Consider the following 22,483-nt stretch of genomic DNA (forward strand, 5'->3'; position numbering starts at 1 on the left):
TGCTTGAGGCCCTTCATGAAGTAAGAGTTGAGAATTTCCTCTGTTGGCGGATTAGCTACATCTAGCCAGCGGATAAGTTTCCAAAATTTTACAGCATAATCTTCTATCGTCATTCTCTTCTGGTTCATTCTACACAGCTTATCTAGCACATGCACATATGTTTTTTCTTCTCTGAAGCATTGAAGGAATGCATCTTGGATAGTATCATAAGTGGGAAAATAGCCATACTCATACTAAGCAACCCAGAGAGAAGCACTCTTCTAGAGTGTGGGAACAAAGGTTGCCTTTTTGAGTTGCTGATCAATTGGACCAGGTATATTGACACGCCAAGTGGTGTAAAACATCAAGATGTGAGCATCTGCATCATCTGAGGATTTTCTAAAAAATTTGGGGTACTTGACATTGACAACTGCTCGGGGCAACAAATTGTGGTAGCGGAGGGGGCGAGGTTGCCGGGGGGTGGTAGTGGTATGAACTGTATTGGTGAGTTTGGGGAAGTAGGGGTAAGTGGTTCTTCTTCTAAGTGGGATGGGGATTGTTCTAGATCAGATACAACGGGTTGGTCTTCAGGGTTGCCGAATAAGAACTACCTAGCTTGGTTGCACTACTCCAAGTAGCACCTTTCACGTGCTGACATGAGGGAAGGGTTTGAAAACAAGGAAAAGAGGTTGAAACATGATGACAATCAGGTAGCATGCGAAAAGGCAACAATAAAAAGGTGCCAAAAGCATCGTGTTCGCCAAAGTGTTGTGGTGGCGGGGGAATATTACCGCTTATTCCCGCAGCAACCTACTGAGACTCACCAGTTATGCATGCACATACACCAGACAATTGTATATCTAACACAAAAAAACACAACATATAGATTATTGAACACTAACAGGCTATCCGCTTCATAAATTAGTGATGAAACACGATACATTAACAGATAACTATAACATATGTAGCAGAACTAAAAATATACAAAAACATAACAAGAAGATGAATGTACACAAGAGAGATAGCAAAAAGGGATGAACTGTCTTATATCAATCCAAAACAAAAAATGATACAGTCGACAGCCAACCTTTGCAAGGCTCCGAATTTATCCTTTTATAGTGCCTTCTTTTAGTATCTACCAGTACTGAAACTCTTCTCACTGATGCCACACATGAACTTTTTTCACTACTATCATACACACAAGCCAAACGTGCCTTACGCAAACAAGACAAAGCTTATATGATATATGTAAATGAGATTCATGTGACTAACCATAGTTTATCACCTAGTCAATAACTTTTTCTAGATTAATTCCCACCTCTTAAAGGTCCTTATAGACAAAATAAAATTCAACAAAAAGAGATTCAACAATAAAAAGGAGTGATATGACCTAGTAGTTCTCCTTTTGGTGCCCCAATACTCTTAATCTAGAAAAAGAACAAAACCTACCGCATATGCATTGACTATAGAGCTTTGAATAAAATAATTGTTAAAAACATATATCCTATTCCTGTGTTGATGACTTGCTAGATAAACTTCATGGTGCATCTGGATTTAGTAAGATAGATTTAAAATCTAGATATCATTAAGTTTGTATGCATACATCTGACATATATAAGAGTGCTTTTTGCACTCTATCCGAACATTATGAATTTCTTGTTATACCTTTTGGTCTTAGTAATGCACCTACCACATTTACTCAAATGGTGAATTGTATTTTATTGAAACACCAACACTTTGTCATTGTTTCTTTAACGATATTCTTGTTTTTAGTCGCAATGAAGAGGCCTATAAACATCTTACCTTTGTCTTCAAACAAAATAATTATATGCTAATCCAGAAAAAGGTTCTTTCTTTCAAAAGGAAATTGAATATTTAGATCATATTGTCTCAGGTGATTTGAAAGATCCCTGCCTTCTCCGTGCAACAGATTCGGGGGTGCTAGCAGCAGAAGTTTCTTGCGCGGGGCAGGATCCCTCACTCAGGGCCTCACCCACGGATATCTGGACAAGAGACTAATCCCTTGGTTCTTCAAAAATCGAACCGGAAAAACTTCCCCCTATCAGAAAGTACGGGCGATTCCTCCAGGATATTTGTACTCTAATGTAGTCAGGGTCATTACTAACTGATCCGACCAAACGTGTGAGTCACTTGGTCAGATCAAGGAAGAAACTTGCACTTGGATTATAGAAACCAACACTTTTTTCCCCATCGAGAGGCACAACCGTTGATTCTTTTTCCATAGAACAATTACTATCTGGGATTTACTTCATCTATCGCATTATAATAGAATTGAGTCTCATTTTACGGATCCCAGATAGTAAATCCCATTATAATAGAATTGAGCCTCATTTTACGGATCCCAGATAGTAAATCCCAGATAGTCACAACCGTTGATTCTTTTTCCATAGAACAATTACTATCTGGGATTTACTTCATCTATCGCATTATAATAGAATTGAGTCTCATTTTACGGATCCATCAGTCCAGCCTAACCCCATCCAGTCCCATGGGTTAGCCAACCGCCCAACCACTGTAGTGATGGGATCCAATTAGGAATTTGGTTAGGTTTTGTCACGGGTACCAGGGAAAAGATTTCCCAGGCCCCCTAGCCGGATATTCATGCAAATTTAATGCTAGTCACACCACTTACGCACCCAATATGAAATTGCCTTTTTCACAGATTCAGCTATCTTTAAAACAATCATTTAATGAAACCATAGTGTCATTGATCATAAACCTCAAAATCTCCAATTAAATCCTTATCTCTAATCATTCCTTCATCGGTGTATCTATGGAATCATTGGCAACCAGAATGCTCACCTGTTTCTACATAGCCTTTCACATCCATAGGCTTCATATGCTCAAACCATTCACCATGACAAGTCATATGGTTTGATGCTCCAGAGTCCATATACCAAGTGTCATCATTTTCAGCATTTGTCATCGTAGATCCCACAACATGTTTCATGGAGCAAACAAGTGCTTTGCGCTGCCATCATTACTACTTGATGCATAATTTCCACCATGTTGTGCATAATGTCCACCATGTTGTGCTCTACCCTCTCTCAAATCATTTTGTTTGCGGAAACAATCACGTGCCATATGACCAAATTTTCCACAGTAATGGCATTCCACATCTTGCATAGATGTTTGTTGGCCTTGCCAACGTCCTCTACCACGAGGATTACCTCTGCCTCTCTGAGGTGTATATCCACGACCACCTCTAGCACCATATGTAGGCTGAAAATTCTATTGTGGTGACCTGTCCTGCCATCCATGACCATTACCACGGCCACGTGATGCAAATCTCCCCCTCCTGTCTCTAGATCCTCTTTGTGAATAGAAAGCCTGATTTCTGCCATTATCATCATGGCTAGTAGATGCATCATGAAAAGTGTCACTGAGTTTGATTTCCTCAACAAGAAAGAGTGAAACCAACTCATCAAAATCTGGTAAACTTGTACTCCGAAACCGAGATGGATGTATCAAAAGACTTATACTCCTTGCCAAGACCACGCAAGGTAATGTCTACCAAATCATCATCAAGCATGGGGGCATTGATTGTTGCCAATGCATCTGCATACTTCTTTATCTCTTATACATAATCATGGATGCTCCTTCTATTCCGTTTCACATTATGAATCTATTGTCGCAACAATTGAGACTTGCGAGCACTCGTGTCTGTATTAAACAGCTTTACCAATGTATCCCATGCATCCTTGGGATTCTCAGCATCATGTATATGTATGAGAATAGCATCCGAAATACATATAGACAGATAATGCAAGACTTTGTATGCTCTTTCTAACCATTGCTTTTATGAGCTATAACCTGTTGTTGTGTAGGTTGTCGGAGTAGTTCTGTGGCTCTGGCTCCGCACCTGTAATGAGATTTTAAAAATCTTTTCCCTTCAGAAAACTTTTGATCCTGTACTTCCATGCCTAGAAGTTCTTCCTATCCAACTTTTCACCCACAATTTGTACTGGATTATCCGACATATTTGCTCAATGCAAATACACCTTCCGCACACGTCCAAATTTGTAAACGAGCCTTCCTCAGCTCAACCACACTGTAATGAGTATTCCAGATACTCCAAAGTACACAACAAACTTCAATTTTGATGTAGAAAATCAAACTGTATGCATCCAAAGTGAACTGGTTTACACAGTCCAAGATACTAAGAGTACACACAATATGAAAAGGTACTCAACCAAATACATACTAGGGTTCTCTATAGTGTGAACCCAACTAAATGAGCTGGCGCTATAACTATGCCAGGCTCTAGAATGGCTGTCACACAGCCTGTCATCCCACTGGCCGCATATCACCCATGATCTCACCAACCATGCCAGTGGTGTAAGTGTGGGGCCTATCCCCCATGCGGGTCATCAGTGTCCACCGCCTCATTAGATGATCTTGATATCTCAACACTCCCCCTCGAGCTCAACTCCATCTCATGTACACCAAGCAAAGCCCTGAATCTGCGGAGCTTCTCTGTACCCACAATGCTTTGGTGAAGATGTCAGCGACCTGATCTTGTGTGCTGACATAAACAAGGTCAACGTCTCCTACCAAAACCTTCTCTCTGACAAAATGGTAGTAGACCTCTATATTCTTCGTGCGAGCATGAAAAACTAGGTTCCTGGCCAACTGTATACTGCTAATGTTGTCACAAAAAATGATAACTTGTCTATCCCCACTGATAGACCCAAATCTGCAAGTAGCTTTCTCAACCAAGCTACCTCACATGCTGCCATAGCAACACCTTTGTACTCAGCCTCTGTGTACTGGTGGATAGAGCAACCGTAGGCTGCTTCTTGTTGCTGCTCCAAGTCATAGCAGCACTCCCCAAAGAAAACATGAAGCCACTAGTAGATCTTCTATCTGAGATACTACCATCCCAATTAGCATTCTGTGTACCCATGTACCCATATCTCTATCCCAGTTTCATAAAATAGTCCACAATGCAAAAAAGTAGACCTCACATACCTCAGTATGCATCTCAATGCATCCAAATGCGGCTTCCAAGGAACCTGCATAAACTGACTCACCAACCCAACAGCATAGCTCAAATTTGGCATGGTGATCATCATGTAGATCAAGCTTCCTACTATCTGTCTATACATAGTAGGATCCTCCAAAATCTCTCCTGAATCTACACTCAACTTGTCATTCTGACCAATGGCACTGAGATAGGCTTACAGCCTGTCATACCATACTTGGACAACATGTCCAAGCCATACTGTCTCTGCAGTAATCCAATACCATGTGATAACCTAATCACCTCAATGCCCAAGAAATATCTGAGCTCCCCCCGATCCTTCATCTCAAACTTCTGTCTAAGCAAGATCTTTACATCAAAGATCTCTACATCATGGTCCCCCGTAATGATCAGGTTATCTACATAGATGACAACAAGCACAACTCCTCTATCACTGTGTCTCACATACAGCGAGAAATCTGCATTGGCTACATGAAAGCCAATAGTGATAAGATATTCAAAAATCTTGTCAGACCATGCTCTTGGTGCTTGTTTTAAGCCATACAAGGCTTTCTTCAACCTGCAAACATGCTTGGGGTGACTCACATTCTCATAACCAGGTGACTGCAACATATACACCTCTTTCTGCAAATCCCCATGCAAGAGTACATTCTTTACATCCATGTGATGTAAAGACCATTGCTTTGACGTAGCCACTACTATCACAACTCTCACTGTTGCCATCTTGGCAAACTGGGCTGAAAGTTTCCTCATAATCAATGCCATATGTCTGTGCATATCCTTTGGCTACCAATCTAGCCTTGTACCTGCTTATGCTTCCATCACTGTTATGTTTTACTTTGTACACCCACTTGCATCCAATGGCTTTCTTGCCTTCAGGCAATTGCACTAAATCCCAAGTCTCATTTCCATATAGTGCATCCATCTCCTCATCCATAGCTTTCTCCCAACACACATTTCCAACAGCCTCATCAATGCATGTGGGCTCTATAACCTGTACAACTTTTGCCATGTATGCATAGTGATGTGCCACATAACTAGCATAGGTAAACCTCTACACATGATTCTTCACTCTCCTAGATCTTCACAGCTTTGCATTCATGGCTTCCATAGCCTTCTTTACACTAAGTGTTCTCATAGCTGGTATCCCAAGATCCTTATCACAAGACTCATCTCTGAGCCACTAGACTCTCCACCTCAACATGAGAATGCCCTGCAAAAATGTCACGCATCCTAAGGGGCTCAATCACTTTCTCTTTGCCTTTATGTGATGTACTAATCACATTTGCAGGACTGGTATTATGACGCAGCCTGCCACTCCATGGTCTATCAACTGAACCACTAGATGAGGACTCTCCTGGTCCACTCAAAGACTGTGATTGCTAACTTGCATTCTATGCAACCACATTTCCACTCACATCAGCCCCAACAGCTTCTTTTCCAGCTGCTCATCTCATCAAAAACAGCATCCCTGCTTACCCTCAACTCACGTGTAGCAGGGTTATAACACCTGTATCCCTTTTGCTCAAGGGAATACCCAATAAACACACATTTTTCAGCTTTTGGATCCAAGCTCATCTGGCACATGCACATATGCAATGCATTCAAAGACTTTCAGATGAGACAAATCAGGTTTTCTACTAGTAAACCTCTCCTCTAGATTTACATCATGTATGGCTGCAGTTGGAGTCTTATTCATGATGTAAACTGCAATAGAAACAGCTTCAGCCCAATAGGTATGCAGCATATTCTTCTTTCCCATCAATGCTCGCGCAATCTCAGCAATGTGCCTATTTTTTCGCTCAGCAACTCCATTTTGCTGTGGAGTGTATCTGCATGTAAACTGTCTCCGAATACCATTCTTCTTAACAAATTCAGAGAACTCATTGGAGAAGTACTCTCCCCCTCCATCTGACCTTAGGCACTTTACATATTTTCATGTTTGCTTTTCAACCATAACTCCTGTATACTGATAGAGAGCCAATACATAACTTTTCTGGCTCCTTGGTTCCAATCCTCTGTAGCAGTCGGATTGATCTTCGGTATCTCCGGTGCCTCTTCATGCTCACCTTCCAGTAGTAGCCCTTTCCCATTAGGAAATTTGTCAACCGTGTAAGATTCTTCCTTCCCAGCTTTTGAGGTATACAAGAGTAAGAACCTCTCTTTTTTATCTTATAATTATTTCCCTCTATGAAATAAAAGAAAGATTCTATTTTACCCTGTTTTGACCTAGAGAGAGAAAATGTCTAGAGGGAGGTAGTCCAAATTTGAGATATTTTTGGATATAAAAATCCTCCTAGTGTCTAAAATGGGTTCCCCTAAAACAGAAATTCAAAAAGAACTTTCTAATGTGCAATTGGAATTAATTGAAAATAGGTATAAAGGATCTTAGCCTAAGAGTCTAGATTTTCAGAATTTTTGGATTTGGTCCAATTAAGGTTCCTATGGGCTAATAGGATCAATCCATGTGTGGGGAGGAGATAAATCCAATTTGTAAAAGAAAGATACCCAAAAATGAGTAAATGCCCACATAAGATGAAGAGTTGACTATGTACAAGGTTTATTAGTAAAAAACTATGAGTATTACTAAAAAAATGAGATATTTTGGGTATAATGAATCATTTTTGATACATGTGTAAGGAAAAGGGGTCCCTTCAAGGAGGCACCTATTTCACATATGTGGTGGATTTTGAAACTCAAAAATATTGTGATATTTTTATCTCTCCTCTCTCTTGGATGAAACCAAATCAAAAGGGAACCAAACTAGGTCCAAATCTTGTCCAAATTCAACCAAACTGAACCTGGAAAATTCTAGAAATTAGTTGGACTTGGTTAGAGGCCTCCCTCACCTATAAATAGATCCTTAGCCTTTGTAAAAAGAATATGAGAAATATACTATGCCAGTATTTTGCTGAAATAATGATCTCTTTCCATTGCTTTGTGTGCAGCTTGTCAGAGTGATGGCTAGAACCAAGTCAACTGCAAGGAGTGCTGGCTATGGACTTTATGTACGTGAGGATCCGTCTAGCCACATCCAAGTGTGGCTTCCTAGGGACCTGCATAAACTGACTTACAAGTCCAACAACATAGCTTAAGTCTCTGGCCTTGGTCATGTAGATCAAACTACCCACTATGCGCCTGTATGTAGTGGGGTCCTCCAAAAGCTCACCTGTATCTCGGAAAGCTTTGTGTTCTGCTCCAATGCCACTAAAATAGGCTTACAGCCTGTCATGCCATACTTGGACAACATGTCCAAGCCATACTGCCTATACAATAGCGAAATTCCATGAGGTGATCTTACCACCTCTATGCCTAAGAAATACCCTAGCTCACCCAAATCCTTCATCTCAAACTTCTACTTCAAAAGCATCCTGACATCATGTATGTCTGCATCAATATCACCAGTGAAAATCAAGTCATCCACATAGATGACTAATAGCATGATCCCTCTATTTGTATTTTTCACATATAGTGAAAAATCTACATTGGATATCTGAAATCCAATGGTAACAAGATACTCCCCGATCTTGTTTTACCATGCTCTGGGTGCCTGCTTCAAGCCATACAAGGCTTTGCGTAACCTGCACACAAAATCTGGATGTGCATCACTCTCATAACCTGGTGGTTGCATCATGTACACTTCTTCTTGCAAATAACCATGAGAAAGCATTCTTTATATCCATTTGATGTAAAGACCAGCCCTTCAACTGCAGCCATAACAATGACAGCTCTCACAATTGCCATTCTTACAACCGGGTTGAATGTCTCCTTATAGTCTATGGCATAAGTCTGCGCATAGCCCTTGGCAACCAATATTGCCTTGTACCTGCTCACTGAACCATTAGCATTGTGCTTGACTTTATACACCCACTTACATCCAATTACCGTCTTTTCCTTAGGCAAAGGCACTAACTCCCATGTTGCATTTGCGTCCAATGCTTCCACCTCCTCATCCACGGCATCTTCCCATTTCGTATTTCCAATTACATGCTCAAAGCAAGTGGGCTCAACCTCCTGTATTGATTTTACCATGTAAGCATAATGATGGGCTATATATCCATCATATCTCAACCTGTCAACACAGGGTATCTAACCCTCATAGACCTACATACACCTGGATCACTGCCATGTGTCCTCAAAACAGCCCTAATTCTCCTTACACCAGGAGTAACCATAGATGGAATGCCAAGCTCCTGATCAAGGCTCTGCTCAGAGCCACTAGAGTCACCATCCACATATGAGTGACCTGCTGGCAAATCAAGCACAAAAGGTCGATCTACCTTTTCTTTCCCTTTCCGTGATACGTGTACCTACATCATTTTTCAACCTGCCTGACCATGGGCTAACATTGGATCCACTGCTCGAGGACTCCCCAGGTTCACTCAGTACATGTGATTGCTACTCTATATGTGGTGCAACATCAACACTTCTTACATCTGCATCTTCTGTTGCCTTCACTACTGGTGCATACTAGCTACTCATCTCATCGAAGACAACATCTCTGCTTACTCGCATCTCACCAGGTAGGGTTATAGCATCTATAACCTTTTTGCTCCATAGCATAACCAATGAAGATGCATTTCTCTGCCTTTGGATCCAACTTTGTTCTCACTTCATCAGGAACATGTACATATGCAATACACCCAAACACTTTCAACTGAGACACATCCGGTCTTATGCCTGTAAGCTTCTGTTCAGGAGTCATACCATGAACAGTTGCAGTGAGTGTCTTGTTCATAATGTACCCAGCAGTTGCTACCGCTTCTGCCCAAAAGTAATGTTGCATATTTCTTTCAGTCCCCATCAACACACGTGCCACTTCTGCAATGTGCCTGTTTTTCCTTTCTGCAACACCATTCTGTTGCGAAGTGTATCTGCACGTAAACTGCCTCTTGATTCCTTGCTTTCTCAAGAAATCGCTAAACTCATCGGAGAAATATTCTCCCCCACCATCTGATCTTAGGCATTTTATTTGCATGCCTTTTTCCTTCTCGACCAAGGCTTTAAATCTTTGAAAGTGAGAAAACACCTCACTTTTCTCCTTCATGAAATAAACCCACACTTTCCTAGTGTGGTCATCAATGAATGTAACATAGTAACAATTGCAACCTGCAATTGTTGCAGTCTTGGTCGGTCCCCATGTAGAGTCACCACAATGGTGGTGGGCACTAAGCTTTCTCCGCTAACATAAAGAAGAAGGGTAAGGATTCTTACCCTTTAAATTAGAAGAAAAAGATTAAATTCTTTTACTGCAGCAAGAAAGGGCACATAGACAAAGAATGCAAGAAAAAGCCCCGGTAAGCAGATGCCAAGAATGGCACTTTGAAGACCAAGGAAGAATCCAATCATGATACACAAAAAGGGGTATTTGTTGCCATTGAAGAAGTGCACATGCAATGAGATAGCTATTTTTTTAGCATATGATGATTCTTATGATGATTCTTAGAGCATCGATAGTGGGACTTCTAGGCACATGATTAGTCTCAAAAGGATTGGTATTCCTCCCTAAAGCCTATCAAAGATGACATCATGATGGCAGTGAGAAATGATGCAAAGTGCCCAATAAAATATTTAGGTACTATTTCACTTATGTCTAAAGAAGGTTGTACAAAAAGTCCTTCAAATATTCTTTGGGTTCTAGATATGAAGAGAAACCTCTTTTCTTTCTTTGCCATCATGGACTGTGACTTGTGGGTTCACTTCGACAAGAATGGTGCACTCATTCTTGATGGAGATTGCTCAGTGCTCATGAGAGAGAGAGAGAGAGAGAGAGAGAGAGAGAGAGTTATACATCATGCCTCTTGCTTGCTTGCTTGCTTCCATGTATGCATGAGAGAGAGTAAGAGAACAAGAGTGAGATAGTCTATTGGTGGGTAGAGTAACCATGGTGAGTGTGAAAACAATGGAGCAAAGCGGAGGAGATAAGCGACCATGGTGGGTGAGTACAATGGAGCAAAGCAGAGGAGTTAAGAGACTAAACAAACTTGTGCTTTGGAGATTGGCTCGGCATGGATAACAAGTTTAATAGTTGCATTTCCATTCTAGCCTAGCTTAGGGTGAGGAGTAACTTTGAGAATGTACATACTACTCACATACTATGGATGGTTATAGGTGGAAAAGAAATTGTAAGAGGTTAATACAAAAAATTCATATCCACATTTTATGCAGTCCACCAAATGGGTTCAAACAAAAAGGTAAATGAAAATGTGCTTATTGAAACAACATTATTATCCAATTAGCACATATATGTAATTTGTTTTTATGGGTAAATTTATCATAATAGCTTGATTTTTTAAATATTTTTAAAAGAAAAGATGACCTAAAGTTTTGATAACATCTCTTTTGTAAAATTTTACGCAACTAATCATTGTGTACTAACACATATACTCATGCAAAAGGGTACAACCACAAAACAAACGTATTTTATTTTATCAAATCATTCAAGAAGCATTTTTATATGGATTTTATCAAGCATAATACCAAATCCTTGTATATATTTATTGTTTATTACAAGATTTGAATTTAATTATTTATAAGATCCTTTTGTATAAATATAACCATAGGATATTTTTTATAGATATGATGCGTGACTTTAATAGCATGCTATGATCAATATTTTCTATATTTGGACAATGAGGAGAGATCATACATAGTGTTAAGATACAAACTCCTAGATTTTCAACAAAATTTGTGTGGTGGAGAACAATTTTCCTTTTCAAGGTGAGAGAAGAATAGAACTTTGGTAATCAATCACACATACTCATAATAGGAGGTGAGTCACATATATTCAACACTATATACTCTCTATCATATGCAAATTATTCATGAAAATGTACAAAAAAATATTTAGTGTAAAAAATATTTTTTTACAAGTGAAAATATGAATACTATGTGGAATAACATCATTTTATGGTGAGGATGGAATATGTTTTTTTTTGTAATTAATGGTTTAAATAAGGTAGATAACACGTAAATAGTAAAATTAATGATGTTGTTTTGACTTTCACATGATAAGAACTTTCTATTCTAAAATTGTATTGTGCAATGTATTCCGAATAAGCTTCTTAATGCAACTTGGGATGCATGAAATAATAAGTGATTGAATACTTTTAAAGTATAGTGTAATAAAATCACATTTAATACTTTTAAAGTGTGGTACGGAAAAAGGAGAAAGAAATAAAAACAAATAAAATAATAAGTGATTGAATACTTTTAAAGTATAGTGTAATAAAATCACATTTAATACTTTTAAAGTGTGGTACGGAAAAAGGAGAAAGAAATAAAAACAAATAAAATATGAGTTTGTGTGACTGACACAATTGGTTGAAATATGCAGGGCATTGCCACCGAAACATTGGGAGCCGGTCTCACATGGCCAAAAGCAAGAAAACAAGAAGAGTAATGGGACCATTGCAATCCATATGTATAATTTCTTTTGAATGATATCCATATTTTATGAAATGGAGGTGCCTTTCAAAAAGGTAGAAAGACTAACTTTAATATTAAAAGAAAAAAGAGAATGAAGGCTTTAAGACTAAATATTCTAAGATAGTTTTAGTAATGTTATAACATATATGAGAAAAGAGAGGTGGAAAGGTAAGATAGTTTTAGTAATGTTATAACATATATGAGAAAAGAGAGGTGGAAAGGTGCATGGAAAGAAGTGCATGTGTTAGTTTGCAAAGGTGCATGGAAAGAAGTGCATGTGTTAGTTAAGGTTGGATGCAAGAGTTCATTAATTTCTTTCATGTTAAAGGCATGAAAAATCTTGTAGAATATGGAATCCATTTATGCACACTCTACATATCCAAAAAATTGGGAAAATATTAGGATTGCTTTAAAGTATCGTGTATTTTGGATTGATGAGAGCGAAAGTTTTAGTTTTTCCCTCATGTGATGTCATGGCTTCCTTCACTAAGAAAGGAGGAATTTTTTAACTATCCTCTTGAGTGAAAAAGACCTTTGCAACCTTGAAACCTTAAAGGCACAAAGAAAAATGTTATATTGAGGGGGGTGATTTTTTTCGGGGGGGTGGGGGAGGGGGGGAGAGAGAGAGAGAGAGAGAGAGAGAGAGAGAGAGAGAGAGAGAGAGAGAGAGAGAGAGAGATGATATAAAAAATAGATCACCATTGTGCAAGAGGTGATGACAAGTAAGCATCTTCTCTACAATGCATCACTTTTGAGACTCCTTACCCTTTCCTACCTAATAACATGTAAGCATCTTCTCTACAATGCATCACTTTTGAGACTTCTTACCCTTTCCTACCTAACAACATGTCTTGAAACTCATTTTGGACTTTGCTTCACATGCTATTCAAGTTCTAGCCTTTAAATTATCTAAGCTAACAATTACAAATTATCTATCCTAGTAATCTAGCATGCAAAATAAAGGTTGTTACCATGGCCAATGCATCACCCCCTTATTCCATACCACATTAAAAGTTCTAGCAAAATCTAGGTCCTTTGTACGCTACACTAAAAGGAAAGGAGCAAATGCATACATTTCTCATTCTAATTGCATTATGTTGGATGATTTTGTTATTGGTTGCGAAGCATTTTTTAGCTTAGGGGACTAGTAATGGGTTCATTTGCCATTGATGTGAGCCAACCACCATCAAGTTAGACTTTCAATACATGTGCTCTACCTGCGCCATCAAGTTAGACTATCAATACCTATACCCTCCATAACTTTGCAAAGCGTTACACATTATCCCTTTTGCACATGCACTAGTTGAGTAAATGTCAAGCCAGTGACTTCATTTCTTTACATCCATTATAATGTAGAAGTTTAATAATATCCATAGAAGAAAAAATAATGGGGTGAAGGAGGATACATTGCCATTTCATGGATGGGGACTAGAAAAGTATGTAAACGCCCTAGGAATAGGGATGATTGATTGATACATCTTTCATTTATCTATTGGTTTTTAGAAGAAAGAACATGAGCTGTGCTGCATTTATAGAGGAGTGACTCGTACATGTAGGTGAAAATATTTTGGACATCATTGAAGTCTTCCATTCTGAGCTCTTCGGGTGCCTATTTTGTAAAGAGTTGACAATCAATGTCAAAAGTTCTATGCCACATGTGATTTTACAAAACTAGCTACAAATGCATGCAACATTAGACGGTTACTATTTGTCTATAGTTTGCTGACAGATTGCTATAATTATTGTTATTTGCCCTAGATTGGGAAAAAAAATTTGTGATATTTTCTACAACAATAATTTTGACATTAATTCACGTGACTACAATCGATTGATCATAAATACATGTAGAGCTCAACTTTTCATAATTAGCAAGAATGTTATGCATTCAAATAAAGACACACCACAAAAGTGACAAATACTTGTGAAGATCCTCCTCCTCCTTAGTTCTTGAAAAGATCATGTACATGCACACAACAATAATAACAAAGTAGAGGTGGGGGGGATAGCCCACTGGCGGTAAGGGCTCTTGCCCTACACCGCGACAGCTTAGGTTCAATACCCGCCCCCTCCTCCCGCGCATGCCTAAATGGCATGTGGTCTATCCATTCCCTTACTCAAAATAAATAAATAATATCCCTTGCAATAAAAAAAACAATAACAAAGTATGATTAATGCAAACCATCAACCTGAATTCAATGTATAAACTAAAGACAGAGTGTTTGATCAGATTGAAACAATACAAACAAGATCGTCAGGGTCCATGCACTAGGATCATAGTTCCAAATATTGCTCAGTATATGTGAGAATATCTAGTATGGGAACTTGTGTTTCCTCTTTCATTTTTATGAAATTTGGGAACGTGTGTTGCCTTGTGATATTTAAGAAATTATTTGGGAGAAATGATTGGCGATGCTACTTGGGTAGGCTACCCTCCTCCGTTTTCATCCCCTTGTGACCTTGAAGAGACTCTTCTTGCTCACAGGATTGCACAAGTTTTATTTCCAAGGAAAAGAAAGGGGGGAAAATTTGAAGAATTGTTACACTTGGCTTAGCTTCATAAGGGATTAAAGTTTCACAATTTGATTCTTGAAAACTAGCACATTTGACGTACCGAGCTTGTCGTTAACACACAGTAGTACTGAGTTGCTCAACATTCTTACTTCTTATAGATCTTGAATTAATGTTTGATGGTCTAGTATGTTTTAATAATCGTCCTTGCCTAGAAGTCGTTTTCTTGAATCCACAAGGGCCTATAGATAAATATTGAACCACCCCCGGCGGGGCTTATGTACATGCGTTGATCAGCGATAAAGAGTGACCCCTCTGCGTGTAATAGTGTAAGTAATTAGACATCGAGACGGTGCTTCCGAGATGCTGTAAATGAAATTTATTGATACAAAATTGTCAATGGTGCTCCTTGCACTTCCACATACGATCGCTGCAATGACAATATTGTCAACGGTGCTCCTTGCACTTCCACATATGATCCCTGTAGTGACAATGTCAATGGTGTTCCTTTTGCAATTCCACATATTATGATCCCTGCAGAGTAACAATGCCATTGACACGACTGAAATTTGCAATCCTCGCTTGGACTTCAATTGAAACCATTACTCGACAAAATTTACCTGAAATGGTCTTCTTTGAAACCTAAACTTTAAAGCTGGGTCGCATTTGAAGAATAAAACGGGCTTTGAAGCTCAGCCCTGAGATTCCCTAGTATATTCTATCTCCTTCATTTATATTAAGATATGTACTTTCGACGTAATTAGCTTAGAAATTTGTATTTTTGTTGATTAAACAATACGGGATTCCCGCTATGACAGCTTACGTTAAAGGTACACCGGTAAGCGAAACGAATCTGCCTACAATTACTTGCTGAACTTGCTATGATGAGCTGTTGATCAACGCTTGGCTAGTGCAATGGTCCTGACGACGATGTACCGGGACTATTATTATACGGTATTATATAAGGTCGACCCTAATTAGTGGTCAACAAGGAAACTGTGGCGAGTGTGTGTAGGCTGGTTGCCTCATGACGACCTGCAGTAGGTCATCACAACGAGGCTTGAAGTTCTGCAATCCTTGAATGAAGCTTCTCTGTCAACATTGTTTTTGATTGTGTTTGGCTACTAAGCTTTTGTGCACACACAGCTACGTTGGCCAGCGGAAGCTGCTACAAAGACGGTACTGGGCTGAAAAGGGATTCCTGAATCGTAACCCGCGTGATCCAACACATATATGCTCTGCAGGGGGGTCATGACGAGGGGCCCAAGAGGTGCAGCCCCTAATTTTGTTTTTGCGCTCGCTGTGCTAATTACTGTTCTCGCGTTCTTGTCAAAACCTCCCCATCAGACTCAACCCTGCATTTAATGTTGATCCTAAACCTTAATGAACGTCAACGATTCTACGTAGGTCCTGTCAGCAACCAGCAGAAGCCTCTCCGGCGCATTAACTGGTTATGTTACGATGCTCGCTGATCAGTTACTTGCTGTGCTCACGATTCGATCTGTGCCAAAACCTTCCCATGAAACTCTGAACAGCGAGCAAAGTCGTGCCACCTTCACCTTTGAACACATCGGTTTGCTTTGCGTCGTCCATGGGGTTTCTCACGACGCCATGTGGCTTAAGGGAGGGCTCGAGTTTTTTGATGACCAATTTGTTGCTTGCGTAACCATGAGACGGTAGTGAGGTTATGATATCCGGAAGAATTAATATCACTCATAACATGCGGATCCTAATTTCTGGTACTTGGAGAACGGTGGGCGCCGGGCGGACAAAGTAGAACAGCTGTTTGCGGGAACCCACGACTCACGAGCACGAAGGACGGTGAGAGTCGAAAGAGCGTAGTTGGCTTTCAATGCCAAACCACGCACGCGCGTACGTGCCCGCGGCCCCTAGGTCCTAGAGGCTCGGGAATCGGAGGCCCTGGCCCCTAGCGGGCCTAGCCATGCTCTTGCGGACACGACGACACACGCTCTCGAGTCTCCCCCTCCCCTCTCTCTAAGTCGACGTAAAGCGACTCCGTCTCCGTCTCTCTCTCTCTCTCTCTCTCTCTCTATGGGGTGGTGGTGGCGTCAGCAGCATATCACCACGCATCATCGACACCGAAATTCGGCGGTGGGGCAAGGGATAGCGCCGAGCGGACCCCTGCCAGCAAGCCACCAGCAAGGACGAGAACGAATTTTGGTACCTACCTTAGCTCTCCAGACTCCAGAGAGCAGACCGTGCGGGACGCGAGGAGAAGGTGTGTCCGCTTTTTTGCCCCCTCGGTACCGTCATTAGTCTATGTGTCAAGGTGTGTGCGCGCGCGTGCTTGCCCCTGTGGCCCGCTTCCTGCGTTGTAACTTGCAGTCGCATGAGCCTAGATCTCCCAAGTCCCCATCCCTTTGTGCGGGTCATCCACTTCATTCTTACTGTTAATCAAACCTTCATTTTAACAGATCTGCCCTTGGTACAGAGCGCTCCTCCCCAGTCCCCCCCCCCCCTCCCGGCGCAACACACCACAAGCTCTGAAATCTGGACTCTGCGAGCTCAATTGCAGCTACTCGCTCAGTTTTTAACATAACCCTTTCTTCTTCCCTTTGGCACAGGAGTCAACGCTCCCCCCCCCCCCCCTTCAAGCCTGCCTTCACTCCACCCCTCTCTGTGTAGCATGAGCTTCCCTTACCTACCTCCCCCACTCCTCATCTTTCAGTCTATGGTTTGGCCATTTTAGCTGCTTGAGCTTGCCGCTGCCCCCATAACTGAACCACATTCTCAATATTCTGATCCTCTTCAGCCTCCCCTGGATCTGTGCTTATTGCAACCAATTCTGCCGACCCCATTTGGCTCTTTCTCTTGTACTTGTTAATCACAATTGGCACTCCTACAACACATGTCACCATGCGGCAGTGATCTATTCCACCTTGAACGTGCAAAAGTCGAGAATGTGGTTGTGGCACGCTACACTGTCGTGACTTATGCCAAAGGATGTTTCATACATTGTACGCTGCATGACCCTTTTCAGTTCTCCTCTATCTTAAAGGCATGTTTTTTCAACTCTCAGTGAAAATTTCAAAACAATTGGCATATGCATTGGCTCTCGTCTTCATCACAATGCACTTATCTAAACGCATTTGCAGCTATGCACGCAAACAATGAGGCAGGGAGCTTCATGTAGAGCATTATTTTGTTTAACGTGGTCTACAATTTCCATATGGTCACGTAAGTGGGGTAGCATTGTGATTAAGCAAAGCTAACATTTGTCTCTCCTCATGATAACAGACCCATGGGGACATGTCCAGTATGTCATGGATGAATGCAAGTTACCAGTGGCGGTAAGTGGTGACAACTCACTAAGATCCAACATGATGAGATGAGCTCACGTTTGGTCAGTTCTTCATCATAAGGATCTGAGGACAGCAGGGGTCAATCAGTCATGGATGATATTTTTGAGCAGATGCTTTCCACTTCACCATGGGGAGATGGAGGGGGCATGAATAGAGCCTCTTGGGATGCAGCGGCAGCAGGTTCGGCAAACAATATGGCCATTGATTCTGCTGGGGAACTGCAAAGCCTACCCAAAATGTCTACAATGCCACTGATGACTATGGTTGGAGGTCTAGATAGCCAGGGACTGAGTAGGGCACTGCAAGAAGGCAACGGAAGATTGTCTCCAGAAGGCATGTTTAATATAGGTCAAGGGCATGGAGTACATGTAAGTAAACATGTTGATTTTTCGTCTCATCAAAGCGCAGACCAAGCTCTACATTTTAATTGGACATTCATTAAGCGAACCCATATAGCAGTTTTTAAGCTTCCCGGTTTCAACAGGCACCTCATCATTTGCACTCAATGGCACCTTCATGGCGCCAACCCTATATTGGTAGTGTGCCTCCAGCAGCTTCAGCTTTGGACCCAGGGAGTTCAGACACATTTCCACTGCAAGGAGAAGGCATTCCTCCTGATGTTCATCTAGGGAAAAGGGTACGAGATGAAGAAGATGTGTTGCTTGAAGGTCACCCTGGAAACATGGTAAAGGAATTATCTCAAGGCTTGTAAATGATCAATTTCCGCATATGAATTTAAGTGTGGTAATTGCTGCTCTCTGAGGATAAATCTCATTGCTTCCTCTAAAAAAGTGGACAAGTCTGTCATGTCTCTGCATGAGAGAGAGTGGGGGCGTGGGGGAGGTTGGGGGGGGGGGGGTTGTTTGATTTTGATATCATAAACATCTAACAGAAGATCAGAAGAGTGTAATGATCTATGAAAATAAATCATCGTGCCATACTGGCATGTATTAAAAAGAGACCAAAACTGACCACTAATTATCACAGATATACACATGCTAACATGTATGTACGTAAACACAGAGGATGGCATTATGTCTAACCAATGTATCAAGCATAGGGGATGAAAACATGATAACAGATGCATATCATGCCACCAGAAACCTGGAATGTGCATGAGTAAGGGGTACCTCCTAGCTGTCACCCCGTATCCTGTGGTTGTGAGCTCAGCTCAACAGTAAGTTCCTCCTTGGTATAATGATGTATCCTGAGGTCACCCCAACAGTAGGTTGCTCTGGATCAAGGATATGCCTTGAGATGGTTGAGATGGTTGCATGTTGACTTAAGATCATGGCTGCCTGTATTTACATCGTTGGAGGTGGATGCCTGGTGTTGGTGGGCTGGGATATCAGGGAACTGTCAGCCAGACTCATCATCGATCTTTGCATGAGTAGGTGGCCTTGAAGCTACTGTGAAAAATGTCTCTGGGCACCCGTGCATCTGGTCTGTTTGTCCAAACATACACACATTTTCTGGCGCTTCTGATGATGCTTGGGATGTGGGTCATGGCAAAATCCATTGTTTACAGATTCATATTACACAAAACCAGGGGCTAAAATCAGTGCAAGGCTATGGGGATCAGGGAACTCTGGGTCAAGATCCTGCTGGAGAAGCTGTAAATGGTGGTGGAAGGCCTCGTGTAAGGGCTCGTCGTGGTCAGGCTACAGATCCGCACAGTATTGCTGAGCGGGTTAGTACTTCAGGTCTTTACATTTGCAATAGGGCATAAGTCGAGGTCAACGGAATGTGATGTTTGCCATCAGAATCTAATCAGGCAAACTATTGATGTTGCCCCAACAGAACCGCAGAGAAAGGATTGCAGAGAGGATGAAAGCTCTTCAAGAGCTTGTGCCAGACTCTAATAAGGTGTGGCTTTTGGACCATGGCTTCTCTGGATGTTTATCTTTGGTACAATTTAAGTGCAGTAGGGTGTCTTCTTGGCATCTTTCTCGAGACTTTAGAAGTTAGGGTCTTTCCAGACAGAACCCCTGTCCGTGAAAAGGGGAGTTGTCACCCTCCTGGGCAAGGGATCTCCCCTGCCTGTCCGATGAGTGGGGGATCTGTCGTTGAAGACTGTAAGTAGCAGTCCCTTTGGACATATTTAGCTAATCTAAAAAGTTGCTGCAAATGGATGCAGACGGACAAGGCATCAATGCTGGATGAGATCATTGGCTATGTCAAGTTTTTACAGATGCAAGTGAAGGTTGTCATGCCAAAATATACCATTTTCCATAATTGAATTTCCTTGATTTATTGGTGTGACAGCCCATAAGTTTTTTCAAATCTGGGTGCTTACAAGTTTGGAACCTTGACTTGTCTGCTTTCTTGCTCAGTGTTTGAGCATGTGCCGACTTGGTGGTGCAGGTGCAGCCGCCCCACTCTTAGCTGATCTTCCTGCTGAGGTGAGTGCATTTGTCCCAAGAATGCCCTTGTTTTATGACTTCTAGCCATTCTCTCTCTCCTGCCATATCTGTAAGCGAGTTGTCAATTTGACCTGTCCATTTTTTACTGTGTTTCAGGGAGCTACCAACTTCCTGGCAGCAAACCTGGCTCAAGCCAGTGGGGGATTAGCTGCCACTCAAGAGGGTATGGCCTTAGCAGAGCGCCAAGTGGCACAGCTTATGGATGAAGATATGAGTGCAGCAATGCAGTATTTGCAAAGCAAAGGGCTTTGTCTTATGCCTATCTCTTTAGCTACAGCAATCTCAAGCACAGGTGCTCGGCAACATTCAGCCCCGTCCAAGGGTCCGGATGGTGCTGGAATCATGAAGCAAGCCATGGAGTCGCAGCAGGCAGCCGTGGCAGCAGCTGCAGTTGGGGGCAGTGGTGCTTCAATGATGGCCACATTAGTCAATAATGGCAGCAATGCACTTGTGAAAGATGGTGTAGGCAATGCTGATGGTCATGTGCCCAGAACAATGAAAGACATACAAAGAGATGGGGACGTGAATGAGAAGGCATCCCTTAGTTTACCATCCAACACAAATAAGGGTGGGCTCGAAAATAGAGGAGATCCTCAAAGGTAACTCACACATGGCATAAGTAGGTATAAGCAAGGTACCACCCATTGCAATGTCCGCCATAGCTTCTCTTTTCCATGTATGAATGCCATGGGTGTAAGGGGAAGACTGCTCTTGCTGAACTTGTAAATGGCTTTGGTGTTGGGTCTTAAGGCAGGTTATGCTGACGCAAGTGAGCATCACTCATCATAAAGATATGGCTTCGTGTTTCTACTCAAGCCGTAAATGGAGAAGACATTTTTTCGCTTGTGCTGATTTTCTCTTGATTATGCTGTTTCCCCCCCTCCCCCCCCCCTTTCGTTTCCCTAATCGCACCTCCTAAGGAGTAAAAACCCTAGTGGAGCATACGGCTAGGCTATCTTCAAAACCCCTGTTAGGGAGTGAGGCCTTAAGGGAGAGAATTGTCAACTCTGTACAGCTAGGTAACCTTGGGAGTGAGACAGGCCCGAGTTTCGAACTCAGGCCATTTACTAGACACCAACAGGCTACCTCCCCTGCCCCACCTTGTTTAGTTTTTCAATCAAGGTTTTCCAGTGAAAGATTCTTCTACGAGAGCAAGGCTGCAAGCTACGTTCCTTGTGTAGCCCGCGAAACAACTTTTGCCACATGAATATATATTAATCTTACAGAAAGCAGCATTTAATACTTCAAAATAACTCAAGTAATACTGGTTTTAGGCATATTGTTGCTGTGCTATATAGGAACCACTAAGGTATTTGTGCGCGGTGACTGGTCCTGTTCGAGAAGATTTGCCGAAGGTATCGAGCGCATGGGTTCAGTACTATGGGCTTTATGAAATCTCAATAACTTCTTGTGAGCCATGATCAGTCACTTTCTTCGTGTCGTCTAGTATATCAGCACATGTGGAAAACAAACACGCGCGGCTGTGTGTAATTTTTCATGTACGATACTGTACATATCTCTCGTGCAATGTTAAAGAACCATGGGACTTGAATGCATTGCGTGTAATTTCTCGTGTATGGTATTGTACATAGACTAAACATTGCGCGGTACAATTAAGCTAACATAGGGAGGACAACTTTTTGCACACGTGTTAAGACTGTTGTATATTTGGATAGACATATGTGTGTATGTACGTACGCACACATACGTGGAAGTGTGTGTACATGTGTGAGACAAAGGGGAGACTAGCCACATGAGTGTGAGAGACTCAAAATTTTGAAGTCCTTAACTCATTGTCATGTTTTGCTTGTGGTGTT

At 41.5% G+C, this 22,483-nt stretch overlaps 1 protein-coding gene across 3 annotated transcripts; it reads left to right on the forward strand.

Moving 5' to 3' along the window:
* Positions 1-17,031: 17,031 nt before the first annotated feature.
* LOC147639511 (uncharacterized) lies at positions 17,032-21,895 on the forward strand. 3 transcript variants are annotated; one of them, XM_086792129.1, is made up of 9 exons: positions 17,032-17,159; positions 18,179-18,611; positions 18,728-18,928; positions 19,772-19,933; positions 20,044-20,109; positions 20,381-20,446; positions 20,577-20,645; positions 20,763-21,265; positions 21,417-21,895. In XM_086792129.1, the coding sequence occupies exons 2-9, from the start codon at positions 18,333-18,335 to the stop codon at positions 21,583-21,585; spliced, it is 1,515 nt and encodes a 504-aa protein (XP_086648255.1). In that variant the 5' UTR covers positions 17,032-17,159; positions 18,179-18,332; the 3' UTR covers positions 21,586-21,895. The 3 variants fall into 3 exon arrangements, with proteins under 3 accessions (XP_086648255.1, XP_086648237.1, XP_086648244.1); XM_086792111.1 differs by lacking the exon at positions 17,032-17,159 and adding an exon at positions 17,166-17,939; XM_086792118.1 differs by lacking the exon at positions 17,032-17,159 and adding an exon at positions 17,166-17,898.
* Positions 21,896-22,483: the final 588 nt, after the last annotated feature.

Source organism: Cibotium barometz, chromosome 4 (assembly GCF_041138505.1).
Source record: "Cibotium barometz isolate CiBa-2024 chromosome 4, ASM4113850v1, whole genome shotgun sequence".
Classification (NCBI taxonomy): domain Eukaryota; kingdom Viridiplantae; phylum Streptophyta; class Polypodiopsida; order Cyatheales; family Cibotiaceae; genus Cibotium; species Cibotium barometz.